The sequence below is a fragment of the Macaca thibetana genome, chromosome 3 (assembly GCF_024542745.1).
Source record: "Macaca thibetana thibetana isolate TM-01 chromosome 3, ASM2454274v1, whole genome shotgun sequence".
NCBI lineage: Eukaryota > Metazoa > Chordata > Mammalia > Primates > Cercopithecidae > Macaca > Macaca thibetana.
In genome coordinates, this window is record NC_065580.1 from 125952218 (window position 1) to 125976023 (window position 23806).

Sequence of the window (23806 nt, forward strand, 5' to 3'; positions counted from 1 at the left end):
GAAAATAAAATTGGTGGATCTATACCTTGTTTTTTGATTCAATACCTGCACTGCATGAAAGCAGTTTTGGGGCCATTGATTTATCCTCATTGTACACAGCATAGTGGAGAGCAGTATTACCATACACATTCGGAAGATTTGGATCAGTGCCATGCTCTAGCAAAATTGTCGCACATTCCTCTTCCAGGCATTGTATGGCCTGTCAGTATTAGACCAAGAAATAGATTTTAAATCTTAGGAGTTCGAAATAAACATTCCACACGTTTCACCAACTAGTTATATTTAAATAAGAAAACTCATTTTTATTCTATGTATTGAAATTAAATCCATCTCATGCCGACATAGTTGGCTACTGTATACCTTTATCAGATCTGCCCTCTTTTTGCTGTCAGGGGCATGAAATTGACATTTTTCTGTCCAGTGGGAGTTTTACTACTTCTGAATTCCCATTGACACAGGTCAAATGTAGAGCAGTCCTATGAGAGTGAGAAGACATTTTAGGAAATTGCAGTGCACTATCTACAGCCATATCAATGATTCATGTAATTGCAAACACTGAATAGCCTGCTATTACTCTGCCTTCAAGACAAACATTTAATTTTCCTTTGAGGAAAGCACACTGTTTATTACCTCTCATTACTCACCGTAAAAAGCAGCCTATTTGAATAGAAAGAGCACAGCCCTTGGATGACATTCAACTTGGGCTGGAATCCTACTTGAAGCTCTATTACTTCCTAGCTGTTGCTTAGCCTTTTTTTGTCTCAATTTCCTCATCAATAAAATGGGAATGAAAATAGTAGCTTTCTCACAGGAAACCACTGTAATGCTTCAATGAGACTACACAAAAGATACTTCCTAACACAAATAACAGCTCACAACAAGGGAACCAAATAACCCAAAACTAAATGCAATGAACACGTTTTTTTTTCGTTTTTGTTTTTTTTCTCCTCCAAAAGCACACTAAAGGCGCAACTGTTGAGGCAACTGGGTATTCACATGGAAAGGATTGAACTAAGCCTTTACGTTGCACGAGACACAAAAAACAACACAAAATCCACTGAACACCTAAGTCTAATCCTGAAACCCAAACACTTCAAAGAAAATGCATAGGGTGAGCGTCTATTTTGGGGAAACCTGAATCCGTGCACCTAAGCTGCAAACAGAAAAGGAAGGTACAGGAGCCAAATACCCACAGACAACACAATGGCTTTGCCATCTTGCTTTTCTTCTCGATGGGACACAGAAATCACTGCTGACAAAAGCAAACATAACCATGTGAGACTAAGGAAAATGTCACAGCTTCGGCACTGGAGAGAAAACAGTGAACCCAAACAGAAGGCATCCCACTGACTGGGAGAAAATTATGGAAAATTATGGATCTGATAAAGCTTGCTATCTAACACATATGAGAAACGAATGGTCCTAAGTGGGCAAAAACATAAAAATCAATACACACGCTAAAAATGCCCAAAAGACTGTCATAGACATTTCTGAAAAGAAGACCTGAAACTCACGGGTGATACAAAAGTTTCTCCACATCAGTAATCATCCCCCAAATGTAAATCCCAACCACACTCAGATACTGTCAAGTTTCCCAGAGAACAAGTATGACCAGAAACAGCAATAAAACTTTTTGAAGACAGGGGCCAGAGGATCCTCTGCAGACAGAGGTTCACTTACGCATTATTGGTGGAAATGTAAATTCATACACACACTGGGAGAAACAGCTGGGGGTTCCTGAAACAATAGTACAGTTACCAGTTCATCTAGCCATTCCAACACTGGGTATACCCATAAAGCCAAAGAAACCCATACCTTAAGGAAACACCTGCCTTCCCATGTTTCATGAAGCACTATGGACAATAACCAAAGTACGCAGTCAACCTACCTGCCCATCCACAGATAAAGAAATGCAGAAACTGAAGGATGTATGAACAATGGAATAGTCTTAAGCCATCAAACTTGCGGATGTCAGGTCCAGCATTAGGTTAAATGAAATGTGCTGGCCGGGCGTGGTGGCTCACGCCTGGAATCGCAGCACTTTGGGAGGCTGAGACGGGCAGATCACCTGAGGTCAGGAGTTCAAGACCAGCCTGGTCAACATGGTGAAACCCCATCTCTACTTAAAATACAAACAATTAGCTGGGTGCGGTGGTACGCACCTGTAATCCCAGGTGCTTGGGAGGCTGAGGCAGGAGAATCGCTTGAACCCGGGAGGTGGAGGTTGCAGTGAACCGAGATCGCACCATTGCACTCCAGCCTGGGGGATAAGAGCGAGACTTCGTCTAAAACAAAAACAAAAACAAAACAAAACAAAACAAAAAAATGAGCCAGGCAGAGGAAGACAAGAGCTAGGACAATTTTGGGGGATTGTGTATCCTGCATGTAGCAGGTCTGGAAATGTCAAATGTCTGTCTATAACCGTGGAGAGCAGAGTATGTATGGGACTCTGGGAGCGGCCTCACAGCAAAGAAAGCAGGTTTCTTCTTATAGTTGTCCCTCTCACTGAGTTTGTAACAATAGTTTGTCCCAGGGCTGGAGAAATTACATTTGATTAATTTTTTGCTTCTTTACATAGCAGTGTAAAAGTTATCCTTAAAGCATTAATAGTTAAGGCAATGTTGCTGCTTGCATTTCCTTTTGGTCAATGTGTGATTTAACACGTTTATGGCTTTCCTGGGCTGGAACCACAGCAAGAACCCAGGTTTTAATTTTCCTGTTCTATGGCTTGACCAGTTGTTTCCACTATGAATGCATGGGGAGACAGTTGAGGTTGAAACTGCTGAGGAGAAAGCTTGTTTTATCTCCCAGCCAATTTTTACATGGAAGGGTTGTGGTGCTTCTAAGCATAATCCATAGAAGTTATTCTCCAAAAAGTCAAATAAGTATAAATACATATATCTTAAAAAACTAAAAAGGTGGTAGCAAAGTTCTTCACATTATCCCTTTAGTAAAAAAATTTGAGTATATACCACCTAATATTCACATCTATGTGGATGCATGTTTATATGTATAAATTAGTGAGTGACATACATGTATTGCTATAATTATTATGAAACATTAATGACACACAGCCAAAAATGCTTTGAGATAAAATAAATAGATAGAAGTATAAATACTCACCATATGAAACACTGGATTATCTCAGGAATATCTTCTCTGGAGATACTTGCCTATAGTGGCAAACAATTCTACACATTGGTGCGAATCATTAAAAAGCATCAATATCCCCTGAAGACTAATCTAGGGCATTTTGTGTGAGATCTGAAAGGCTATACTGGAGGAGAAGTTTCATTGAGATAGCAGAATTGGATGGCAGCCTTCAGAGAAACGCTTTTCAGAAACATTTAGTAGATGGATTTCAGAAGTAGAAAGTGTTTTCATCCATAGATGCCAAAAAGAAAAAAAAGGGACATGGAATAATATCAATTTTTCAGAAAGATAAATCTTTCACTTAAAGTTCATTATTGTTCTCAGGAAAGGTTATGTCAGTATCAACTTTTTGGTGCTAAACTGGAAACACGCTGATAGTAGTTGTGTTGTAAAATGCATCATTACATTACAGTAATAAATGTGGACATCCCTCTGTAGAAACATTTTCTTTGTACGTAAAATTCAGAACATCAGGACTCAGGCTGTTTAAAAGAGGACCCAAGGAAACTAATATTCTAGAACCTGGGCATACTCTAAGAATGACCACATGTGTAGCCACAAAGCAGGTCTCCTGGGAGGCAGAGATTGCAGTGAGGCTGAGATCACACCACTGCCCTCCAGCCTGGATGACAGAGACACCATCTCAAAAAAAGAAAAAATGTTTCTAAAAGGCAGAATGATCTCCAGAAGCATATGGGCCAGGTACAATATCCAGGCCTGTGGTCCCAGCTACTCGGGAAGCAGAGGTGAGAGGACAGCTTGAGCCCAGAAGTTGGAGGCAGCAGTGCCACTGATGAGGCAACAGTGCCTCCAAATAGCCATGCACTCCGGTCTGAGAAACACGGCAAGACATGGTCTCTAAAAAAATAAAAATAGGCTGAGCACCGTGGCTCATGTCTGAGCCTGAGGTGGGAGGATCACTTGAGCCCAGAAGTTGAGACCGGCCTGGGCATCACAGTGAGACCTTGTCTCTACAAAAAATAAAAAAATACAAAATTAGTGGGGCATAGTAGGATGTAGTGGCATACACCTGTAGTCCCAGCTACTTGGGGGGCTGAGGTGGAAGGATCCCTTGAGCCCATGAGTTTGAGGCTGCAGTCACGCTGCAGTCACACCACTGCACTCCAGCCTGGGCAACAGAGCGAGACCCTGTCTCAATAAATAAATAAATAAATAAATAACTACCTTGGAGTACATCTGTAGAGAAAAAAATGTGATTCAAATTAATGTTTGAGCCATTCAGGATAGATAATGCTCTCTTTTCTTTTTTTTTTTTTTTTTTTTTTTTTTTTTTAAGACGGAGTCTCGCTCTGTCGCCCAGGCTGGAGTGCAGTGGTGCAATCTCGGCTCACTGCAAGCTCCGCCTCCCGGGTTCACGCCATTCTCCTGCCTCAGCCTCCCGAGTAGCTGGGACTACAGGCGCCCGCCCCTGTGCCCAGCTAATTTTTTCTATTTTTAGTAGAGACGGGGTTTCACCATGGTCTCGATCTCCTGACCTTGTGATCCGCCCACCTCGGCCTCCCAAAGTGCTGGGATTACAGGCGTGAGCCACCACGCCCGGCCTCTCTTTTCTTTTTGATGTTTTATAAAGAATCGAAAATCTCTTTCTTTGGTCCACTCCAGTATCCAGATCAGAATTTCTTTTTTTTCTGTTCAACAAGACTCCCTCTCTGGTGTCCTAATTATCTCTCACTTCATTAGTGTTTGGTGGATAAGGCAAACTGAACAATGTCATTGTAGGAATTAAACTTGGATTGTTTTAGATGCTGAAAGTAATACTCTTTTTTTGGGGGGGGACGGCATCTCACTGTGTTGCCCAGGCTGGAGTGCAGTGGTGCAATCTCGGCTCAGTGCAAGCTCCGCCTTTCGGGTTCACGCCATTCTCCTGCCACAGCTTTTGGCGGGCACGACAGGCACCCGCCACAACGCCCGACTAATTTTTTTGTATTTTTAGTGGAGACGGGGTTTCACTGTGACAGCCAGGGTGGTCTCCATCTCCTGACCTCGTGATCCAGCCACCTCAGCCTCCCATAGTGCTGGGATTACAGACCAGCTGCCGCACCCGGCCAGTAATACTCTCTTCTAATCTGATTGGAATGAAAACACAATTGTGAAATCACCCCATCTCTCTATCTCTTCCTTTTGCTTTGCTTTTCCCTTCACTGACAACATTTTTTAAGAATTAAAACGTTCACGGGCGAAGTTAGCTGTTTTCTTGAAAAATTACAGCAAGTTTCTCTTAAAAAGATCCCCTCCCGTCCCCTCCCCTTCTCTTCTCTTCTTTTTTGAGACGGAGTCTCGCTCTGTCGCCCAGGCTGGAGTGCGGTGGCGCCATCTCGGCTCACTGCAAGCTCCGCCTCCCGGGTTCACGCCATTCTCCTGCCTCAGCCTCCCGAGTAGCTGGGACTGCAGGCGCCGGCCACCTCGCCCGGCTAGTTTTTTGTATTTTTAGTAGAGACGGGGTTTCACCGTGTTAGCCAGGATGGTGTTGATTTCACAACCTCGTGATCCGCCTGCCTCGGCTCCCCAAAGTGCTGGGATTACAGGCGTGAGCCACTGCGCCCAGCCGAAAAGATTTTCTTTTCTTTCTTTTTTTCCTTCCTCTCCCCTCCCTCCTTCTCTCCATCCCTACCCCACAACCCTGCTACCTCTCTGTCTCCCCTCCCCTCCCGTACCCTCCCATCCCCTCCCATCCCTTCCCCTCCCCTCCCCTCCTTTCCTCCCTCCTCCATTCCTTTCTTCCTGAGAAGCTAGGTTCAGTGCTCTCCTTGTACAAATTGTTCTTCCATGGTTGTGTGTGTGTGTGCGTGTGTGTGTTGCTTAATCCACATGAGGGGTGTGTGTGTGTTTTGCTTAATATGATTCCTATTTCTAGAAACAGATCCATTTACAACTACAGAATGCCAGAAAGCATCAGCCACCACAGCCAGTCCCCTATCTACCAGTGAATCAGACTTCCTCCTTTGCATTCTGAAAGATTAAACAGTATCTGTTTCTCCCCACTCCCAGACAGTCTGACAGTCATCCAACTTGACAGTGGGTCATGGTTTACTACTGGGGAGTCTCCTGGGATGCTCATGGGAAGCTTGTGGACTACCAGATCACACTTTTCAGATGCTGCCTCTGGAGAGCCTGGGGACAAGATTGGGGGGTGTTTGTACTCTTCAGCTATGCCCAGAGCTCTGGAGGTGCAGAGGCAACTCAGAAGTGATGCCAGTCATGCACTTGCAAAGAATTTGCCAGGCACTGCCATTCCAGCCAGAAGTACTCACCCCAGAGCTGCAGTTGTTGGCAAGAAGACAAAAGTAAACATAGCTATGACAATAGATTTGCAGCAGCCGTTTGAGAAGAACACAAAGTGAAATAGAAATACTTCTGCCTGAATTATGGGTCTCTGCCACTATTGGTGTAGTATTATTCTCTGCAGATTTCCTTGCATCACCCAGACTGCAACACCTCACTCCACCTGGTGGACAAGACTCATTACCTCAGTTCCTTTTCTTGCAATTTCTTATCACACCAGCCCTTTCCAGCCTCAAAACTCATCTCTGCTCTGCCAGGCTGTGCTGTGTTATCTGGCCCATGTGTTGCCTGAGACATCATGTATGGTGGAAGGCAGTGGGGCTTTGAAAGAAGTGGCATGTTCTTGTCAGTGACAGTGATAACATGTGGGTCCAGGGACCTCTGTTACATCACTGTTTTTCCGGTCCTTGACCCAGTGCCTTCTATCAATGCTACTGAATCCAGGAGAGCTCTTGAGTTTAGACCCCAAAGCAAATTCCAGAATGTCTGCACTGGTAGTTCAACTATAATAGTATACATACATATATATAAAATATAATAAATATAATAGTATATATAATAGTGTATATATATATTTGTGTGTGTGTGTGTATAAACTGGACATAGATTTCTATTCCTAATAATAGACTGGATTGACATTCACCAGCTGTGTGACCTTAAACAAGTTTTCTGTGTTTTAGTTTCCTCTTCCGTAAAATGAAGATAGTCATAATATATGCTTAGTAGTGTTGTTGCTCTTTAGTCCAAGCCGGGAATGAGTTAATAATGTATGTAAAATTACTGATAATATCCAGAATGTAGTAAGCATCTCATAAATGTTAGCTTTTTAATGTTTTTAAAATTTTTTTAGTTCAATTCTGATACTCCTAAATTTCTCAGAATTCTAAGTTCAAAGGACTAAACTGGGTATCCTCAGTACTCAGTGTGACAATGGGAAATCAAGAAATTCCTCTTCAAGTCTATGCTTAAAGGATGGTGTTTTCCCGAGACAACAACTTTTTTTCACAGTTTGGTCAGGAAAATAATATTATCTGTCAGGACTCATGAGCAAAGCCTCCCAAAGACAAGAATACACCTTTGCATTTCTTTCTTTCTTTTTCCTTTTTTTTTTTTTTTTTTTGAGACAGAGTTTCACTCTGTTGCCCAGGCTGGAGTGCAGTGGCCGGATCAGGGCTCACTGCAACCTCTGCCTGCCGGGTTCAAGCGATTCTCCTGCCTCAGCCTCCCAAGTAGCTGGGACTACAGGTGCCTGCCACCACACCCAGCTATTTTTTTGTATTTTTAAGTAGAGACGGGGTTTCACTGTGTTAGCCAAGATTGTCTTGATCTCCTGACCTCGTATTCTGCCTGCCTCGGCCTCCCAAAGTGCTGGGATTATAGGCGTGAGCCACTGCTCCAGGCCGCAACTTTGCATTTCTTAACCGTATCTTTTATTTATGAAAGTACATCACTTAGGTGCTTGGTCTCCAAAGCATTTACTTCCTCTGTCAGTCTTTTTCTTTGTTTTTCCTTCCCTATCCAAAGAAGGTTTGAATTCTGTCAACAGAGATTTTGGTTACATATTGCCCAAATATGGGATAAACAGACATTTTCCTTTGAAATGGAAACACCTTTGCAAGCAGTAACACAAATCAGGAAACATTATGTGAATGAGTTTACTGGATCTGTGTGTGTGTGTGGGTGTCTGTGTGTGTGTGTGTTTGTGTGTGTGTGTGTAGTAGTAGTAGTAAGAGGAGAGAAGGGAGATGGAATTGGGGAGGAGGCTACAATAAGGCAAAAGGTCACAAAATAAACGATGAAGGGCACCAAGGCAACAGCACTAGCCTCTTGATTTCAAGACATGGCAAACCTTCTCATTTTGTGTCTTTTTCAACAGTGGCTTCCCTCGGAGGGTATGACTGGATGATTTTTTTTAAATTAGAAGCAGAATATGACTGCTTTGGAGACCTCTCTGCCTTACCAGACTCGAGAATAATACAGTGGTGGTCCTAGCATAAGTTGCAGGTTCTAGGGCAGATGGAGGTTCTTTGGGTTCTATCGCTGACATTTTTCTACTGTTGTGCAGTACTGTGCAGTAACACACAATGGACAAGAGCACGAGGGACTGGCATATGAGCCGCAGGTCCAGGAAGCTGCTCTCAGTTTATATTCCCATATGCTAATTATGGAAGTGTTTGTTTCCCTCCAAGTCTTGCTAATAGTGGATAGCATCATCTAAGCCTGTTTTTATTAACTTGTCAGGGGAGATTGTTTACTGTTTTCACTAGGATTTCTTAAACTCCTTGTGAGAGTAAACAGTTTCAGTATGTTTACTTGTCATTTTTATTTATTCTCATTTGTCAGTTCATATGTTTAATCCATTTTTCTACTCGCATGTCATGTTTTCATGCCAAAATAAGACTTGGTTGGTAAAACTTTCGTAGTCTTCTGTATGTTAAATGTGAACTTCCACTTCCACCAAAAGCTCTGTCTGTTGTCAGAAAAATTATCCAACAATTGAAAAGAGGCCTCAAATGACATGGTGTTTTCCAGGACAGTGGTTCATGTGACCTTCTGTTGATTTTCTATTTTACAACTCTGTAGCAGCAAAGGTTACTGTGAAAATTTTTATTCAATAGAATGCGAATAACTCCTGTCTGGTAGAACATACAACCAGATATAAGAACATATAAGCCAGATATATAGAACATATAAGCCATGTAGAACATATAAGCCAGATATAATGTGTATGTGGCTTATGGACCAGATACACATTAACCAGTTCTGTATCTAACCCATCAATCGATTAAATTGCCTATATACATTCAGCTTCTCAAATGAGCCTAGGACCGGTGTTTAGATCTTACTGGTTCCCTCATCAATTAATGAGTTAAATAAAATATTTGACTCTTGTTCATTGTCTATTGGCCTGAGATTCATAACTTTCCTTACCAAAAGTCATACTTGCATTCTATTGGCTTTGAAGATTTCTCTCCTGGAAGGAGCTGAAAAGAGCATCTAACTCACGCTAGGAGGGGTTTCAGGACATGCTTATAAGATAAGGTAGAGCTAGGACTGAGTCTTGGCAGAGAAATCAGAGTGAACTGGAGAAGAGAGTAGGACATTCTAGATAAAGGTAAGCATCCTCAACGGCACAGAGATGTCAGAGTGTATGGGACATGCGGGAACTGTGTGTAAATCAGAACAGCTGAAAGGGGGTACGTGGGGATGCCACACATGGGTGAGTCTGAAAAGTTAGAGAGAGATCAGAGCTGAAGGGCCTTATTAGTCATACAGAGGGGCTTTAATTATATATATCCCTATAGCAGCAAGAGGAGCCATTGAAGGATTTTAATTAGGGGAATGAAACAATTCTATTTACTTCTAGGTAAAATCATTTCACTGTAAATGGATAATGCATTTGCTAGTGGTTTTGTGGGACTGGGGAGAGGGAGCGGAATGTGAGACCGTGTGAGCGTTTAGGAAGCAAGTTACAGAAATCCTGGTGAGAAGCTCTGTGAGTAATTCTCAAATTAGCAAGAATCCCATTCACAATGACCTTTGTTTTGGATGTGGAAACCGAAGGAATTTAGTTTGTCTTTCCTTTTTATTATTATTTAATGTAGGTTGTATCCCTTCCTGGGATTCTCCTGTCTCAGCCTTCCAAGTAGCTGGGATTACCAAGCGCACCACCACTCCCATCTAGTTTTATATTTTTAGTACAGACAGGGTTTCACCATGTTAGCCAGGCTGGTCTTGAATTCCCTACCTCAGGTGATCTGCCCACCTCGGCCTCCCAAAGTGCTGGGATTAAAGGCATGAGCCACCTGGCCTGGCCCCAGCTAACTTTTTGTGTTTTTTGTAGAGACAGGCTTTCAAGATGTTGCCCAGGCTAGTCTTAAACACCTGATCTCAGCTGGGCGCGGTGGCTCACGCCTGTAATCCCAGCACTTTGGAAGGCCAAGGCAGACGAATCACGAGGTCAGGAGATCGAGACCATCTTGGGTAACACTGTGAAACCCCGTAGCTACTAAAAAAATACAAAAAAATTTAGCTGGGCGTGGTGGTGGGCGCCTGTAGTCCCAGCTACTCGGGAGGCTGAGGCAGGAGAATGGCATGAACACGGGAGGCGGAGCTTGCAGTGAGCCGAGATTGCGCCACTGCACTCCAGCCAGGGTGACAGAGCGAGACTCTGTCTCAAAAAAAAAAAAAAAAAAAAAAAAAATCTCCTGATCTCAAGCAATCCACTCATGGTGGCTTCCCAAAGTGCTGGGATTACAGTATGAGCCACCACACTGGCATTATTCTTTAAAAAATATTATGGCCGGGCACGGTGGCTCACTCCTGTAATCTCAACGCTTTGGGAGGGTGAGGCTGGTGGATCACAAGGTCAGGAGTTTGAGACCAGCCTGGCCAGCATGGTGAAACCCCATCTCCACTAAAAATACAAAAAAAAAATTAGCCGGGCATGGTGACACGCGCCTGTGGTCCCAGCTGCTTGGGGGGCTGAGGCAGGAGAATCGCTTGAACCCAGGTGGCGGGGGTTGCAGTGAACCGAGATCATGCCACTGCACTCCAGCCTGGGCGACAGAGCAAGACTCTGTCTCAAAAAATACAGATACAGATATAGATATATTATGACCAGGCACTGTGCATAACAAAACAAAACAAATGTATGTACACACGAAAAAATGGCAGTTGCTGCCACTGCGCCTGACCCTTTTTCTTTTAATGAAAAAAATAACTTTTTCAGTCAGGGCATCACTATGTTCCCCACCCAGGCTGGTCTCGAACACCCAGCCTCAAGAAGTTCTCCCAAAGAACTAGAGGTGTGAGCCACCACATCGGCCTCAGACTCTTTTTAAAACAAAAATGGGACTGGGTGCAGTGGCTCATGCCTGTAATCCCACACTTTGGGAGGCCAAGATGGGCAGATGATTTGAGTTCGGGTGTTCGAGACCAGCCTGGCCAACGTGACAAAACTCCATCTCTACTAAAAATATAAAAATTAGCCAGGTGTGGTGGCACATGACTGTAATCCTGGCTACTGGGGAGGCTGAGGCAGGAGAACCACCTGAACCCAGGAGGTGGAGGTTGCAGTGAGCCAAGATCACACCACTGTGCTCCAGCCTGGGTGACAAAGCAAGACTCTGTCTCAAACAAACAAACAAACGAAAAACTGCATACTCTTCTGTCACTTGCTTTTTTACTTACTACCTCAAAATTTTGAGGTTCATTCATCCAACAAGTATTTAGTTAGCCCTTAAATGTGTACTCAGAAGCAGCCAGGCATGGTGGCTCATGCCTGTAATCCCAGCAATTTGGGAGCCCGAGGCGGGCAGATCACGAGGTCAGGAGATCAAGACCACCCTGGCTAACATGGTGAAACCCCATCTCTACTAAAAATACAAAAATTAGCTGGGTGTGGTGGCGGGCGAGCCTATAGTCCCAGAGTAGAGGCAGGAGAATCGCGTGAACCCGGGAGGCAGAGCTTGTGGTGAGCCGAGATCGCGCCACTGCACTCTAGCTTAGGTGACAGAGTGAGACTCCATCTCTAAAAGAAAAAACAAACAAAAAACAAAAATACGTTAAAAAAAAATGTACTCAGAAGCTAGGGACCCAGCAATATCCTTGCCTTCAAAGGATTTTCATTGCAGTGGAGGGGACAGATGGTAGACAACAAGCAAGTAGTAATGAGAGACAAGAGAGAAATGACAGGTCACAGGTTCATAGGGCCCAGGTGCAGTGGCTCACACCTGTAATCCCCGCACTTTGGGAGGCCAAGGCAGGCAGATCACCTGAGGTCAGGAGTTCAAGGCCAGCCTGGCCAACATAGTGAAACCCTGTCCCAACTAAAAGTACAAAAATTAGGTGTGGTGGCGTGTGCCTGTAATCCCAGCTCCTCAGGAGGCTGAGGCAGGAGAATAGCTTGAACCTGGTTGGCAGTGAGGTTGCAGTGAGCTGAGATCACACCACTGCACTCTAGCCTGGGCAACAGAGCAAGACTTCATCTCAAAAAAAAAAACAAAACAAAACAACAACAACAAAAACCAGTTAATAGGAAGACTTCCTGTACGGTCTGGTGTCATCTTTTAGTAATTCCATGAAGTGCAATGGAGTTTCCAGGTTTTCTCTGTGACAAAGGGATGCTGCTTTGTCACTTCTTATTTTTCTTTTGAGACGGGGTCTTACTCTGTAGCTCAGACTGGAGTGCAGTGATGCGGTCACAGCTCACTGCAGCCTCAAACTCTTAGGCTCAGGAGATCTTCCCACCTCCTGAGTAGCTGAGACTACAGGTACATGCCACTGAACCTGGCTAATTTTTGTATTTTTTGTAGAGACAGAGTCTCACTAATGTTCCCCAGGCTGGTCTGGAACTCCTGGGCTCAAATAATCCTCCCCCCTTGGTCACCCAAAATGTTGGGATTATGGGCATGAGCCACTGTGCCCAGCTGAGCCTTGATATTTAAATAGTGGTCTGGGGACCAGCAGCACTGACATCCCCTGGGGGCTTGTTAGAATTGCACAATTTCAGGTCCCACTTCAGATCTATTGATTGAGTATTTGCATATTAACAAGATTCACAGGTGATTTGTACACACATTTTAGTTTGAGAAGGACTGGTTTAGATTGGAAGATTAAAAATGGCAGAGAAAGAGTTAAACACCTCCAGTTCAATTAGGGATTGATGAGAGATGGTGTGACCTAAAACATTCTTCTGGGTTGAATTTGGCCTTGTTGCCTGTTCTATCAGTATTGTGGTGTTTATCCTCTTCGGGAGAGAACTCCAAAATCCAGATCATTTCCTTAATCTGCTTCTCTAACCAGGTGTGGGAATCCAGATTGCCTCAAAATCTTGAGCTGTTCAGGCTGGGAAGAGCCTGAGATGTCATGAGTTCAGCTCAATCCTTAGCTGCTGCCCTGCCCGCTTCTGCCCAACCCCATTTCACAGGCGAGTCTCTGGGAAGGGCAGTGGTTTGCTCAAACCACATATCAGCCCCTGGCCACAGTCCTGAGTCCCAGCCAGTACTTATCTTTTCTCTAAGTTTTGGTCCATTATTTTTTTCTCATATGGATTCAGCCTATCTTTTTAGAAAGATGAATTTTAAAAACATGTATTGGTTCATATTATAAAAGTATCACGGGCTTATTGTAAACAAAAATCAAACAGCGGTGGGTACAGTGGCTCATACCTGTAATCCCAGTACTTTGGGAGGCCAAGGCGGGTGGATCATGAAGTCAGGAGTTCGAGACCATGGTGAAACCCTGTCTCTACTAAAAATACAAAAATTAGCCTGGTGTAGGGGTGCACATCTGTAGTTCCAGCTGCTCAGGAGGTTGAGGCAGGAGATTCACTTGAACCCGGGAGGCGGAGGTTACAGTGAGCCGAGATCGTGCCACTGCACTCCAGCCTGGGGGACAGAGCGAGACTCCATCTCAAAAAAAAAAAAAAAAAAAAAAAAGAAGATTTACTGAAACATTGCAACATTGCAAGGATCATATAGAGAGTTCTCTTACACGCTTCACCAGTTTGCCTTCCATTAACACCTCACACAACTATGGCACATTTGTAAAAACTAGGAAACTGACATTGGTACACCATGATTCACCAAACTCCAGACATTATTGGGATTTCACCAGCTTTTCCACTAATGTCCTTTCTTCCTTTCCAGAATCCAGCCCAGGAAACCACATGGCATTTGGTCATCTGTCATTGCATTCCTTTACGTGTGATGATCAAAGTAATAATTCTGTCTCTTTTACAGGTGAGGAAAAAAGTGATTCAATGGCCAAAGGATTGCCCTGTCACATCTAGGAGGCAAAGGCAGTGGAGTAAAAGGTTTAGTACTTGGCTAGATTTAGAACCGGAATCTATGTGGTGTGACCTTGAGCCATTGTCTTCCTGTCTGAATGATGGGATCATAGATCAATCCTTCCTTCCAGGCAGCGGTGGGGACTAAATGAGATAATACATACGGGCATATGTGTGCCCATGAAATGGTAGCTGCTGCAGTTGTTATTACTGTCAATATCTTCATCAAGGAGCTTGATCCCAGGCAGACTGCCTAACTGCTGAAACCCAGCTTCTTGTCCAGTGTAGTCAATCATCCCACCTCTCCAGCCCCACCCCAAACAAGACAAACAAGAGCTCAGGAAATAAATGTCAGTTTTGACACCCTTCCTTACCCTCAAAACTTAAAGAGGTTGACACCCTTCCTTACCCTTAAAACTTAAAGGCCTTGTTAAAACTCAAGGTCAGGCCGGGCGTGGTGGCTCAAGCCTGTAATCCCAGCACTTGGGAGGCCGAGACGGGTGGATCACGAGGTCAGGAGATCGAGACCATCCTGGCTAACACCGTGAAACCCCGTCTCTACTAAAAAATACAAAAAACTAGCCAGGTGAGTTGGCGGGCGCCTGTAATCCCAGCTACTCGGGAGGCTGAGAGGCAGGAGAATGGCGTCAACCCGGGAGGCGGAGCTTGCAGTGAGCTGAGATCCGGCCACTGCACTCCAGCCTGGGCGACAGAGTGAGACTCCGTCTCAAAAAAAAAAAAAAAAAAAAAAAAAAAACTCAAGGTCAAATAGCTGGCTAGGAACTTAACCAGAGAGAGAATCCAGTTGTTTTTTTTTTTTTTTTTTCTGAGACGGAGTTTTGCTCTTGTTGCCCAGGCTGGAGTGCAATGGCACGATCTTGGCTCACTGCAACCTCCGCCTCCCAGGTTCAAGTGATTCTCCTGCCTCAGCTTCCCGAGTAGCTGGGATACAAGCGTCCACTACCATGCCTGGTTAATTTTTGTATTTTTAGTAGAGATGGGGTTTCACCACGTTGGCCAGGCTGGTCTTGAACTCCTGACCTCAGATGATCCACCTGCCTCGGCATCCCAAAGTGCTGGGATTACAGACATGAGCCACTGCACCTGGTCATTTTTTTTTTGTTTTTTTGTTTTTTTGGTTTTTTGTAGAGATGGGGTCTTGCTCTGTTGCCCAGGCTGAAACAGAACTCCTGGGCTCAAGTGATGCCCCTGCTTTGGCTCCCGAAGTGCTGGGAGTATAGACATGAGCCACTTCACCAACCCAAGAATCTAGGTCTTGCTAAGACCTTGTCCCATTCACTGGTCAGAACCCCTCCCTCTTCTCTTCCTCCTCCCCTCACCTCCCTTCCCAGAGACTGCTCTGGGGAACAGAGGCCACCTGCCGGCTGCTCTTAACTCCACTTCATGGGATGCCCTGCAAGGGACCCCACCACCTCTTCTGGCCTAAAGGAGCTGTCATAAACACCTGATGAAGGAAGTGTTGCAAGATCATTTTCAAAAAAAGGTGAAATTATGACTCTCACACAGATAGAAAATGAATAGGTATTAACCATTTTATTTAACTCATAAGGGGGGCCAGGTGATGTTATAACCAGCTCAAAAGGGCAGCTAAGAACAGTCACATTCATAGGTCAGGGATATTGAAATGAATGTGCAAATGGAAACTGGTTTTTCAACAAGAGAGCGAGGGAGAACATCTACTAGACAGGGCAATGTATCATTTGCCTACAATTTACAGAGTTGTAAAGCAGTTCAAAGGCAACAAAAGGCTAGAATCTGATAACCAGGAAGGGTGTGCTGTGTGCAGACAGTGCATTATTTTCTGCTGAATCACATTTTTTTCTGCAGAAGGAAGGTTATGAGCAGGGTACACCCCCAGAGTCTCTAATCTGATGATCACTCTCTGAGAATTAGTATGAGTCATACAGGATACAAGGACCTTTCTGGATGGATTGGGAAAATGATATCTCACTTGCAAGCAAGAGGCCTGCAGTCTAAACTCCCCCTCTTAAGATGCAGGTCTTGGCTTAGTGCGACGGCTCACACGTGTAATCCTAGCACTTTGGGAGGTCAAAGCAGGAGGATCACTTGAGCTCAGGAGTTCAAGACCAGCCTGGGCATCATAGACTTCATTCAAAAAAAAAAAAAAAAAAAAAAGGATGCACGTCTTACTTAGCTGGACACAGTGACTCACTCCTGCAATCCCAGAATTTTGGGAGGTCAAGGCAGGAAAATTGCTTGAAGCCAAGAGTTCCAGACCAGCCTAAGCAACATGGCAAAACCCCATCTTTACAAAAAATTTTAAAAATGAGCCAGGTGTGGTGGTGCATGCTTGAGATCCCAGTTACTCGGGAGGCTGAAGTAGGAGGGCTGCTTGAGCCCAGGAGATCATCAAAGCTGCAGTGAACCATGTTTGCACCACTGTACTCCAGCGTAGGCAACAGAGTAAGACCCTGTCTCAAAAAAAAAAAAAAAAAAGGCAGAGCTCAAGACATTAAAGATTTTTTTTTAAGTTGGACTTTGGCACCTGTGTTCCACGATTGGTTCTGGAACATTCTAGAATGTGTTTTCTGACGTGGGTCTGTAGTGGAGGCCTATAGAGTTTTCACTGGACCTGCTTTGATCCTGTCTGTGCTGTGCGGGCTTGTGCAGTTATACCAGCTCTCTGATGTGCAGCTTTCTCCTCTTTGAGGATGTCAATATTGCTACTTCATAGATTATTTTGTTACCTAAGCTACATTTCTTGGAAAATGTCCTCAGTCCCTGCAATTCTTACTTATCAGCCCAGCCTCCTCCCCTGTCCCCATCCGAGTCCCCTCCAGCTCTCCATTCAATTCCGCATTTCTACCATTTGTCTCTCTAGCAGGGTAGGGAGGGGCTTGGGTTGCCCTGGAGGGGCTGGCCTGTGCTGGGTGAAGTTCACACCTGGGTGTGCCCTCAGGAAAGGAGCCCCTGGGGACAGGGTGACCATAGGAAAGGCTCAGGGCTCCCCGGTGCACCATGCTGTCCTTTGTCTCATCTCTGATTCTGTGCTTACTGTGCCCAAGTATGGAATTGCAGGGTAGCAGTATGGGGACTTCCAGGTGGGCCCCTCCTAGAGGCGGGGGTTTGAGCCAATGAAGAGTTCAATCTCCTGACAGAGGTCTCCCTCCAAAAGGGCATGTCTCCAGGACAGCTGCAGCAATTCCACATCACTCACTTTCTAGTTTTTTTTTTTTTTTTTTTTTTTTTTTTTTGCTTTGTTTCGTTTTTGAGACAGGGTCTCGCTCTGTAGCCCAGGCTGGAGTGCAGTGGCGTGGTGCGATCTCAGCTCACTGCAACCTTTGCATCCCGGGCTCAGGAGATCCTCCCACCTCAGTTTCCCAAGTAGCTGGGACCACAGGTGCTCACCACCACACCTGGCTAATTTTTCTATTTTCGGTAGAGACGGAGTTTCTCCATGTTGCCCAGGCTGGACTCTCTTTCTTTCTTTCTCTCTCTCTCTCTCTCTCTCTCTGTCTCTCTCTCTCTCTCTCTCTTTCTTTCTTTCTTTCTTTCTTTCTTTCTTTCTTTCTTTCTTTCTTTCTTTCTTTCTTTCTTTCTCTCTTTCTCTCTCTCTCTCTCTTTCTTTCTTTCTTTCCCTTCCTTCCTTCCTTCCTTCCCTGCTTGCTTGCTTGCTTGCTTGCTTGCTTGTTTGACAGAGTCTTTCTCTGAGATGGAGTCTAGCTCTGTCCCCCAGGCTGGAGTGAAGTGGCAGGATGTTGGCACACTGCAACCTCTGTCTCCCAGGTTCAAGCGATTCTCTTGCCTCAGCCTCCTGAGTAGCTGGGACTACAGGCACATGCCAGCACGCCCGGCTAATTTTTGTGTTTTTAGTAGAGACGAGGGTCTCACCATATTGGTCAGGCTGCTCTCAAACTCCTGACCTCAGGTGATCCACTTGCCTCGGCCTCCCAAAGTGCTGGGATTACAGGCATGAGCTACCGCGCCCGGCCCTGGCTGGACACTTTCTAGTTTTGCGATCTGTCCTCTCCTCTCAGCCTCACTGCAACCATGCATGGCGGGTGGGCCGGAATGACCCTTCCCCTCTTACATTTGGAGAAGTTGAGGACGGGGGTGAACCCTGAAATCATTCATGCCCAGGCTCCCCATTCGAGGGCCCATGCTGCCTTCTAGTGGCTGTGTGCGCACCTGCCTTTAGGGAGTCCAGGGCAGCCGGGACAACCAGTTCTGCCTGCAGAGAGCAGTGGCCAGCCTTCCCAGGACTCTGGGCGGGGACCGTCCCCCTCAGGCACTGCATGCCTTCATCAGCTCCTCTTCCTGTCTCTCAGCATCTGGTTTAGATGCATAGATACATACATTATCATATATGTATATTTTAATTGTGCTAAAATACATGTAAAATTCACCATCATGACCATTTCTAACTGTACAGTTTCGTGGTGTTGGGCAACCATCACCACCATACATCTCCAGAACTTTTTTTTTTTTAATAACAGAGTCTTACTCTGTCACCCCAGCTGGAGTGTAGTGGTGTGATCTTGGCTCACAGCAACCTCTGCCTCCAGGGTTCAAATGATTCTCCCACCTCAGTCCCTTACAAGCGATGAAGCAACAACGATGATTCTCCCTCAAAGGGAAGAAGAATCTTCCAGGTGTCGCTTTGAGGAGGCAGCGGTTACAAGACAGGCTGGGCTGCAGAGCCCAAGTGGGAGGTTGCAGTGAGCCAAGACCATGCCATTGCACTCCTCCCTAGGTGACAGAGCAAGACTACAGCTCAAAAAAAAGGAGAGAGAAAAGAAAGCCAACGAGACACCATTAGGCAATCCACTGTCATGTGAGTTTGAGAAGCAACGTAGAGAAAGGAGAAATAAGTTTATTTAAAGAAAGAATGGCTGAAACTGCCTAAATCATGGGAAAGATTTAGACATCCAAATCCATGAAGCTTAAAGATTCCTAAGGGGTTCAAACCAAATATACATAATCACAATATAATCATATAATCAAAAGTCAAAGATTTTTTTTTTAAATGTTGAAGAGGCAAGAGAAAAGTGGCATGACACAGACAAGAGAATCTTCATTAAACCAGCAGCAGATTTCTCTGAAGAAGCTTTGCAGGTCAGGAGAGAATTGAAGAATATATTCAAAGTGCTGAAAGAAAAAAACTGCCAACAACTAATACTATGTCTGACAAAGCTATCCTTCCGAAAGAAAGAAGAAATAACATGTTCCTTAGACAAACAAAGCTGAGGGAATTCAGGACCACTAGGTCTACCTTAAAAGAAATGCTTAATGGAGTTTTTCAAGTAAAAATGAAAGAAAGCAGCTGGGTGCCCGGGCTCATGCCTGTAATCACAGCATTTTGGGAGGTCGAGGAGGGTGGATCGCCTGATGTCAGGAGGTCAAGACCAGCCAGGCAAACATGCGAAAACCCACCTCTTCTAAAAATACAAAAAATTAGCCAGGTGTGGTGGCAGGTGCCTGTAATCCCAACTACCGGGGGGCTGAGGCAGGAGAATCAATTAAACCACTAGGCGGAGGTTGCAGTGAGCCGAGATCACACCACTGCACTCCAGCCTGGGTGACAGAGCAGCACTCTGTCTCAAAAAGAAAAAAAAAGAATGCCAGTTAATCACATGAAAGCATAAGAAAATATATAATATTCAGCGGTAAAGGTGCATAGACTTGGGAGGCTGAGGCCAGAGAATCGCTTGAACCCAGGAAGTGGAGGTTTCAGTGAGCTGAGATCGCACCACTGCACTCCAGCCGGCCAAACTGCATCTCAAAAAAAAAAAAAAAAACTTAAGGCCTGGCCTCCTGCTCCCCTCCCACCCTCCCTTCTGTAGGTCCAAGCTGTCTTAGGTTGGGGGGGCTGAGGTTGAGGAGGGGGCTGAGGAGGTGTGAGAGCCTGCCAGGAACCCCCTGCCGGGACCAAGTACTCGGCCCACAGGCCCCTGATGCCTGCGTCTAGCGAGGCCTCCAGTGGCATCGGCATCTTCATGTGGAGGAACATGGAACTTTGTTCTGTGGCCGTGTTCCCCTGGCACTCTGTCCCCTTCCTGACCCCTCCCTGTAGCCCGCGTGAGGCCCAGCAACCTGCCAGTCACTCAGTGGCCTCCAACCAGACAAAAGAACCTGCCAAGTCAGCAGCGGTTGCTCATGAGCGGCCACCAGGTGGGACAGGGAGTGCTGACCCTGGGCGGCCCCCTGGAACCACCTGCCCTGAAAGCCCAGGGCTTGGACCCCCACACACTTTGGGGGTGGTTGAACCTGGTAAGAGCCCACCTCCCACCATGGAGGAGGAGTCCTGGGCCCCTCAGGGGAGCCCCTGCTGGACAGTGACACAGAGAACGACCATGATGATGCCTTCCTCTCTGTCTTGTCTCCTGACACCCAGTTGCCTCTAGCACCCAGAGGTGTCAGGCCCAGTCCCTCGGTGCTCTGCCTGGACTCATCTTCTGAGAAGGATGAATGTAGCCCCAACAAATGGGACAAAGACCACATCCAGCGGCCCGTAAGTGGCGGTCATGATCTTCAGCAAGCAGCACCAAGTCCTGGCGGGGCCCACCAGCATGGCCCCAACCAGGACAACCGGACCGTCAGCCAGATCCTGGGTGAGTGGTGGAACACCGTGGGGCCCAATGAGAAGGAGAAGTACCATGACCTGACCTCCCAGGTGAAGGTGGCCCACTTGCAACAAGGACTGAAAGAAGTCCAGCCTGGAGGCGAAGCCCACAAGCCAGGGGCTGGCAGGAGGGCACAAGGGCTCGTGGAAGCAGAGCATGTCAGAGACGGCACTGCCAATGCCCCTGGGGTGTTCTCTGAGCTCCTGTCAGTTGCAGCCCAGACACTCCAGAGCTGGGATACCAAGGAGCAGCTTCTGTGGGGCAGAACAGCTGCACACAGTCAGGGAATCTGGCTCAGCCTGGCCTGAGCCTTCTCCCACAGTGGAGTACACAGCCTGGACAGCAAGGAAGTGGACTGTCAGGCACTACAGGAACTGAGGCAGGTGGTGTCTGGTGCTGCATCGTATCTGGCCCAAAGCCTTCTGCCTAGTATGGAGCTCCAGGCCACTTTGCAGTCCCTGGTGAAGGAGGTGACCAGTGGGCAGCCCTGCTGCTGCCCACTTGAGCTGTTTATTCCCAGCATGTGGCCAGTGAGGACATAGTGAGTGAGCAAGAGCACAGGGTCATCCATGAGGAGGAAGGGGTGATGATGTCATTGCTGATGATGGCTTCAGCACCACTGACACTGATCTCAAGTTCAAGGAGTGGGTGACCAATTGAGAGTGGGGGCAGCTCTGGGAAGGAGCCAGAGGGCAACAAGGGCTTTGGTGGGAAGGCATTTGCACCTGTCATCCCTTCCTCCTTTACCCCCTGCCGCCCCTTGCTGGATCCTGAGCCCCCAAGGCCCCCCGATCCATCTGCGGTTTTTGGCAAAGGCTATGGTCCCGCCCCATCCTGCTCCTCCACATACTCGGATGCTTCCTCCTCAACCTCGGCAGCCACCTCCTTCTCACTGGGCCCAGGAGCCTTCAAGGCTCAGGAGTCTGGTCAGGGCAGCACAGCAGGCCCCCCTAAGGCTACTACCCCCTGGGGCTGGGGGCCCAGCAACACCTTCCAAGGCAACCTGGTTCCTCCGAACGGATCCTGCCACCTTCTGGCGCAAGAGACCTGAAAGTGTGGGCGACCTGGAGCCAGGAGGCCCCTCAGTCATAGTGGCCCCTCCCGACAGTAAGGCTTTCCTAGGCAGCAGCTGGTCTGAGCCACCTGGGGGGCTGGGCCTGCAGAGGAGAAACTGACTGGGCTTTGGCGGGCGGGGCAGAGGGAACCCTACGGACATGGAACCCGCACCCGAGGACCCCACCAGTCCCAAATGCAAGATGAGAAGATGCTCCAGCTGCAGCCTGGAGCCCAACACTCCCAAGTGTGCCATGTGCGAGGGGGACAGCTTCCCCTTTGCCTGTACAGGTAGATAAGCCAAGGACGGGCTCAGGGAACCGAAGTTGGAGAAGGCGCTGTCCTCCTCACTGCGCGAGTCCTGGACCAGTGTTGGCCCTGGTCATGCAGGTCTTCCAGGCCCACGGCTTCTTCCAGTTCCCCCAGACACAGCCGCCCTCCAGGCCCGCTATGCACATATCTTCCCCTCCAAGGTTTGTTCTGCCCGTGCCCCGACTCCCATCCCCGCGAGGGTCCTGACCACACCTCACCTGGCTGGGGCTCTGGCGCTGCTGCCCCGCCACTGCCTCGCCACTGCCTTGCCACTGCCTCGCCACTGCCTCTGGAGTCCTGCGAGGCTGGTAGTCGGAGCAGGGGCAGCAGCGGTGCCATTTGGGGGGCAGTCCAATGAGAGGAGCCTCAGCCCCACGGGCTGCTCGGTGGGAGTGACGACTGCATGACATTCTGGGCACCTCACGGATCTTCAACTGCAGGTGAAACCGATGCTGGTGGTGGGTGCAGGGCCGCTGGGAGCCGCTGCCTGGGTCCCAGAGGCTGGGCTGGGGCAGGTGCCACCTGAAGCTGCTGGAGCAGCGTGGGCAGGATGTTCTGCACACAAACCTTGGAGGAGAAGATGTATGCATAGCTGGTCCACCACTGCTGCCCCTGCTCTGACTCCCAGGACTGCCTGACCCCACCTCACCCTGCTCATGCTCTGGTGTAACCCTGGCTGCCCTGCCACTGCCTCTGCCCCAGAATCGGGGCCTTGGACAGCCTGGCTGGAAGGGGACTCCCTAGTCCTGACCCCCACCCCCGGGTCCCTCCATAACTACCACAGGCAGGTGGGGGACCCCGGAGAAGATCCAGGACTCACAGTACTCCCTGAGGACACGGACAGTATGTGGGGGTAGCAATGGAGGGCAGGATGGTTATCTTCTCCCGGGTAAAGTCATTTCATCCTTTCAGTTTGGGGCAGAATAAGGCCTGCTCCTTTCTTTTTTTTTTTTTTTTTTTTGAAATGGAGTCTCGCTCTGTCACCCAGACTGGAGTGCAGTGGCGTGATCTTGGCTCACTGCAAGCTCCGCCTCCCACGTTGATGCCATTCTCCTGCCTCAGCCTCCCAAGTAGCTGGGATTACAGGTGCATGCTACCACGCCCGGCTAATTTTTGTATTTTTAGTAGAGACAGGGTTTCACCATCTTGGCCAGGCTGGTCTCGATCTCCTGACCTTGTGATCCTCCCACCTCTGCCTCCCAAAGTGCTGGGATTACAGGTGTGAGCCACCGCACCTGGCCAAGGCCTGCTCCTCTTATATATATACCCCCTACCCCTGCAGCTGTGAGAGGGGGAGAGCTGGGGGACCTGCAGCGGCAGTTTCCCTCCTCCCAGCCCCTGTACATAACTTGGAGTGTGTGACCTTCAGAGCTTTCCACTTAATGCAAAATAGCTCCTGCCAGGGCTGCAAGATGGAGTATGGTGCGGGCCTTGGGCCACAGGGAGGCACCTGTGGAACAGGGGGAGTTCATGCACCCCTTTTTTTCCCCAGAGGGGCCGGACTCAGCTTAGTTTGGGGGTGAGGGCTCCTGCACTTTGCTACAGGCACCAGGAGGGTTTCCTCCCCATCCCCTCTGCCCTCCCAACT

At 47.3% G+C, this 23806-nt stretch overlaps 1 protein-coding gene and 1 pseudogene across 1 annotated transcript; one reads left to right on the forward strand and one right to left on the reverse strand.

Moving 5' to 3' along the window:
• Nucleotides 1-1855: 1855 nt before the first annotated feature.
• Nucleotides 1856-22028, forward strand: LOC126950894 (protein capicua homolog; annotated as a pseudogene).
• On the reverse strand, nucleotides 19829-23323 carry LOC126950247 (uncharacterized). Its single transcript, XM_050783534.1, has one exon. The coding sequence runs from the start codon at nucleotides 22806-22808 to the stop codon at nucleotides 22254-22256; it is 555 nt and encodes a 184-aa protein (XP_050639491.1). The 5' UTR covers nucleotides 22809-23323; the 3' UTR covers nucleotides 19829-22253.
• Nucleotides 23324-23806: the final 483 nt, after the last annotated feature.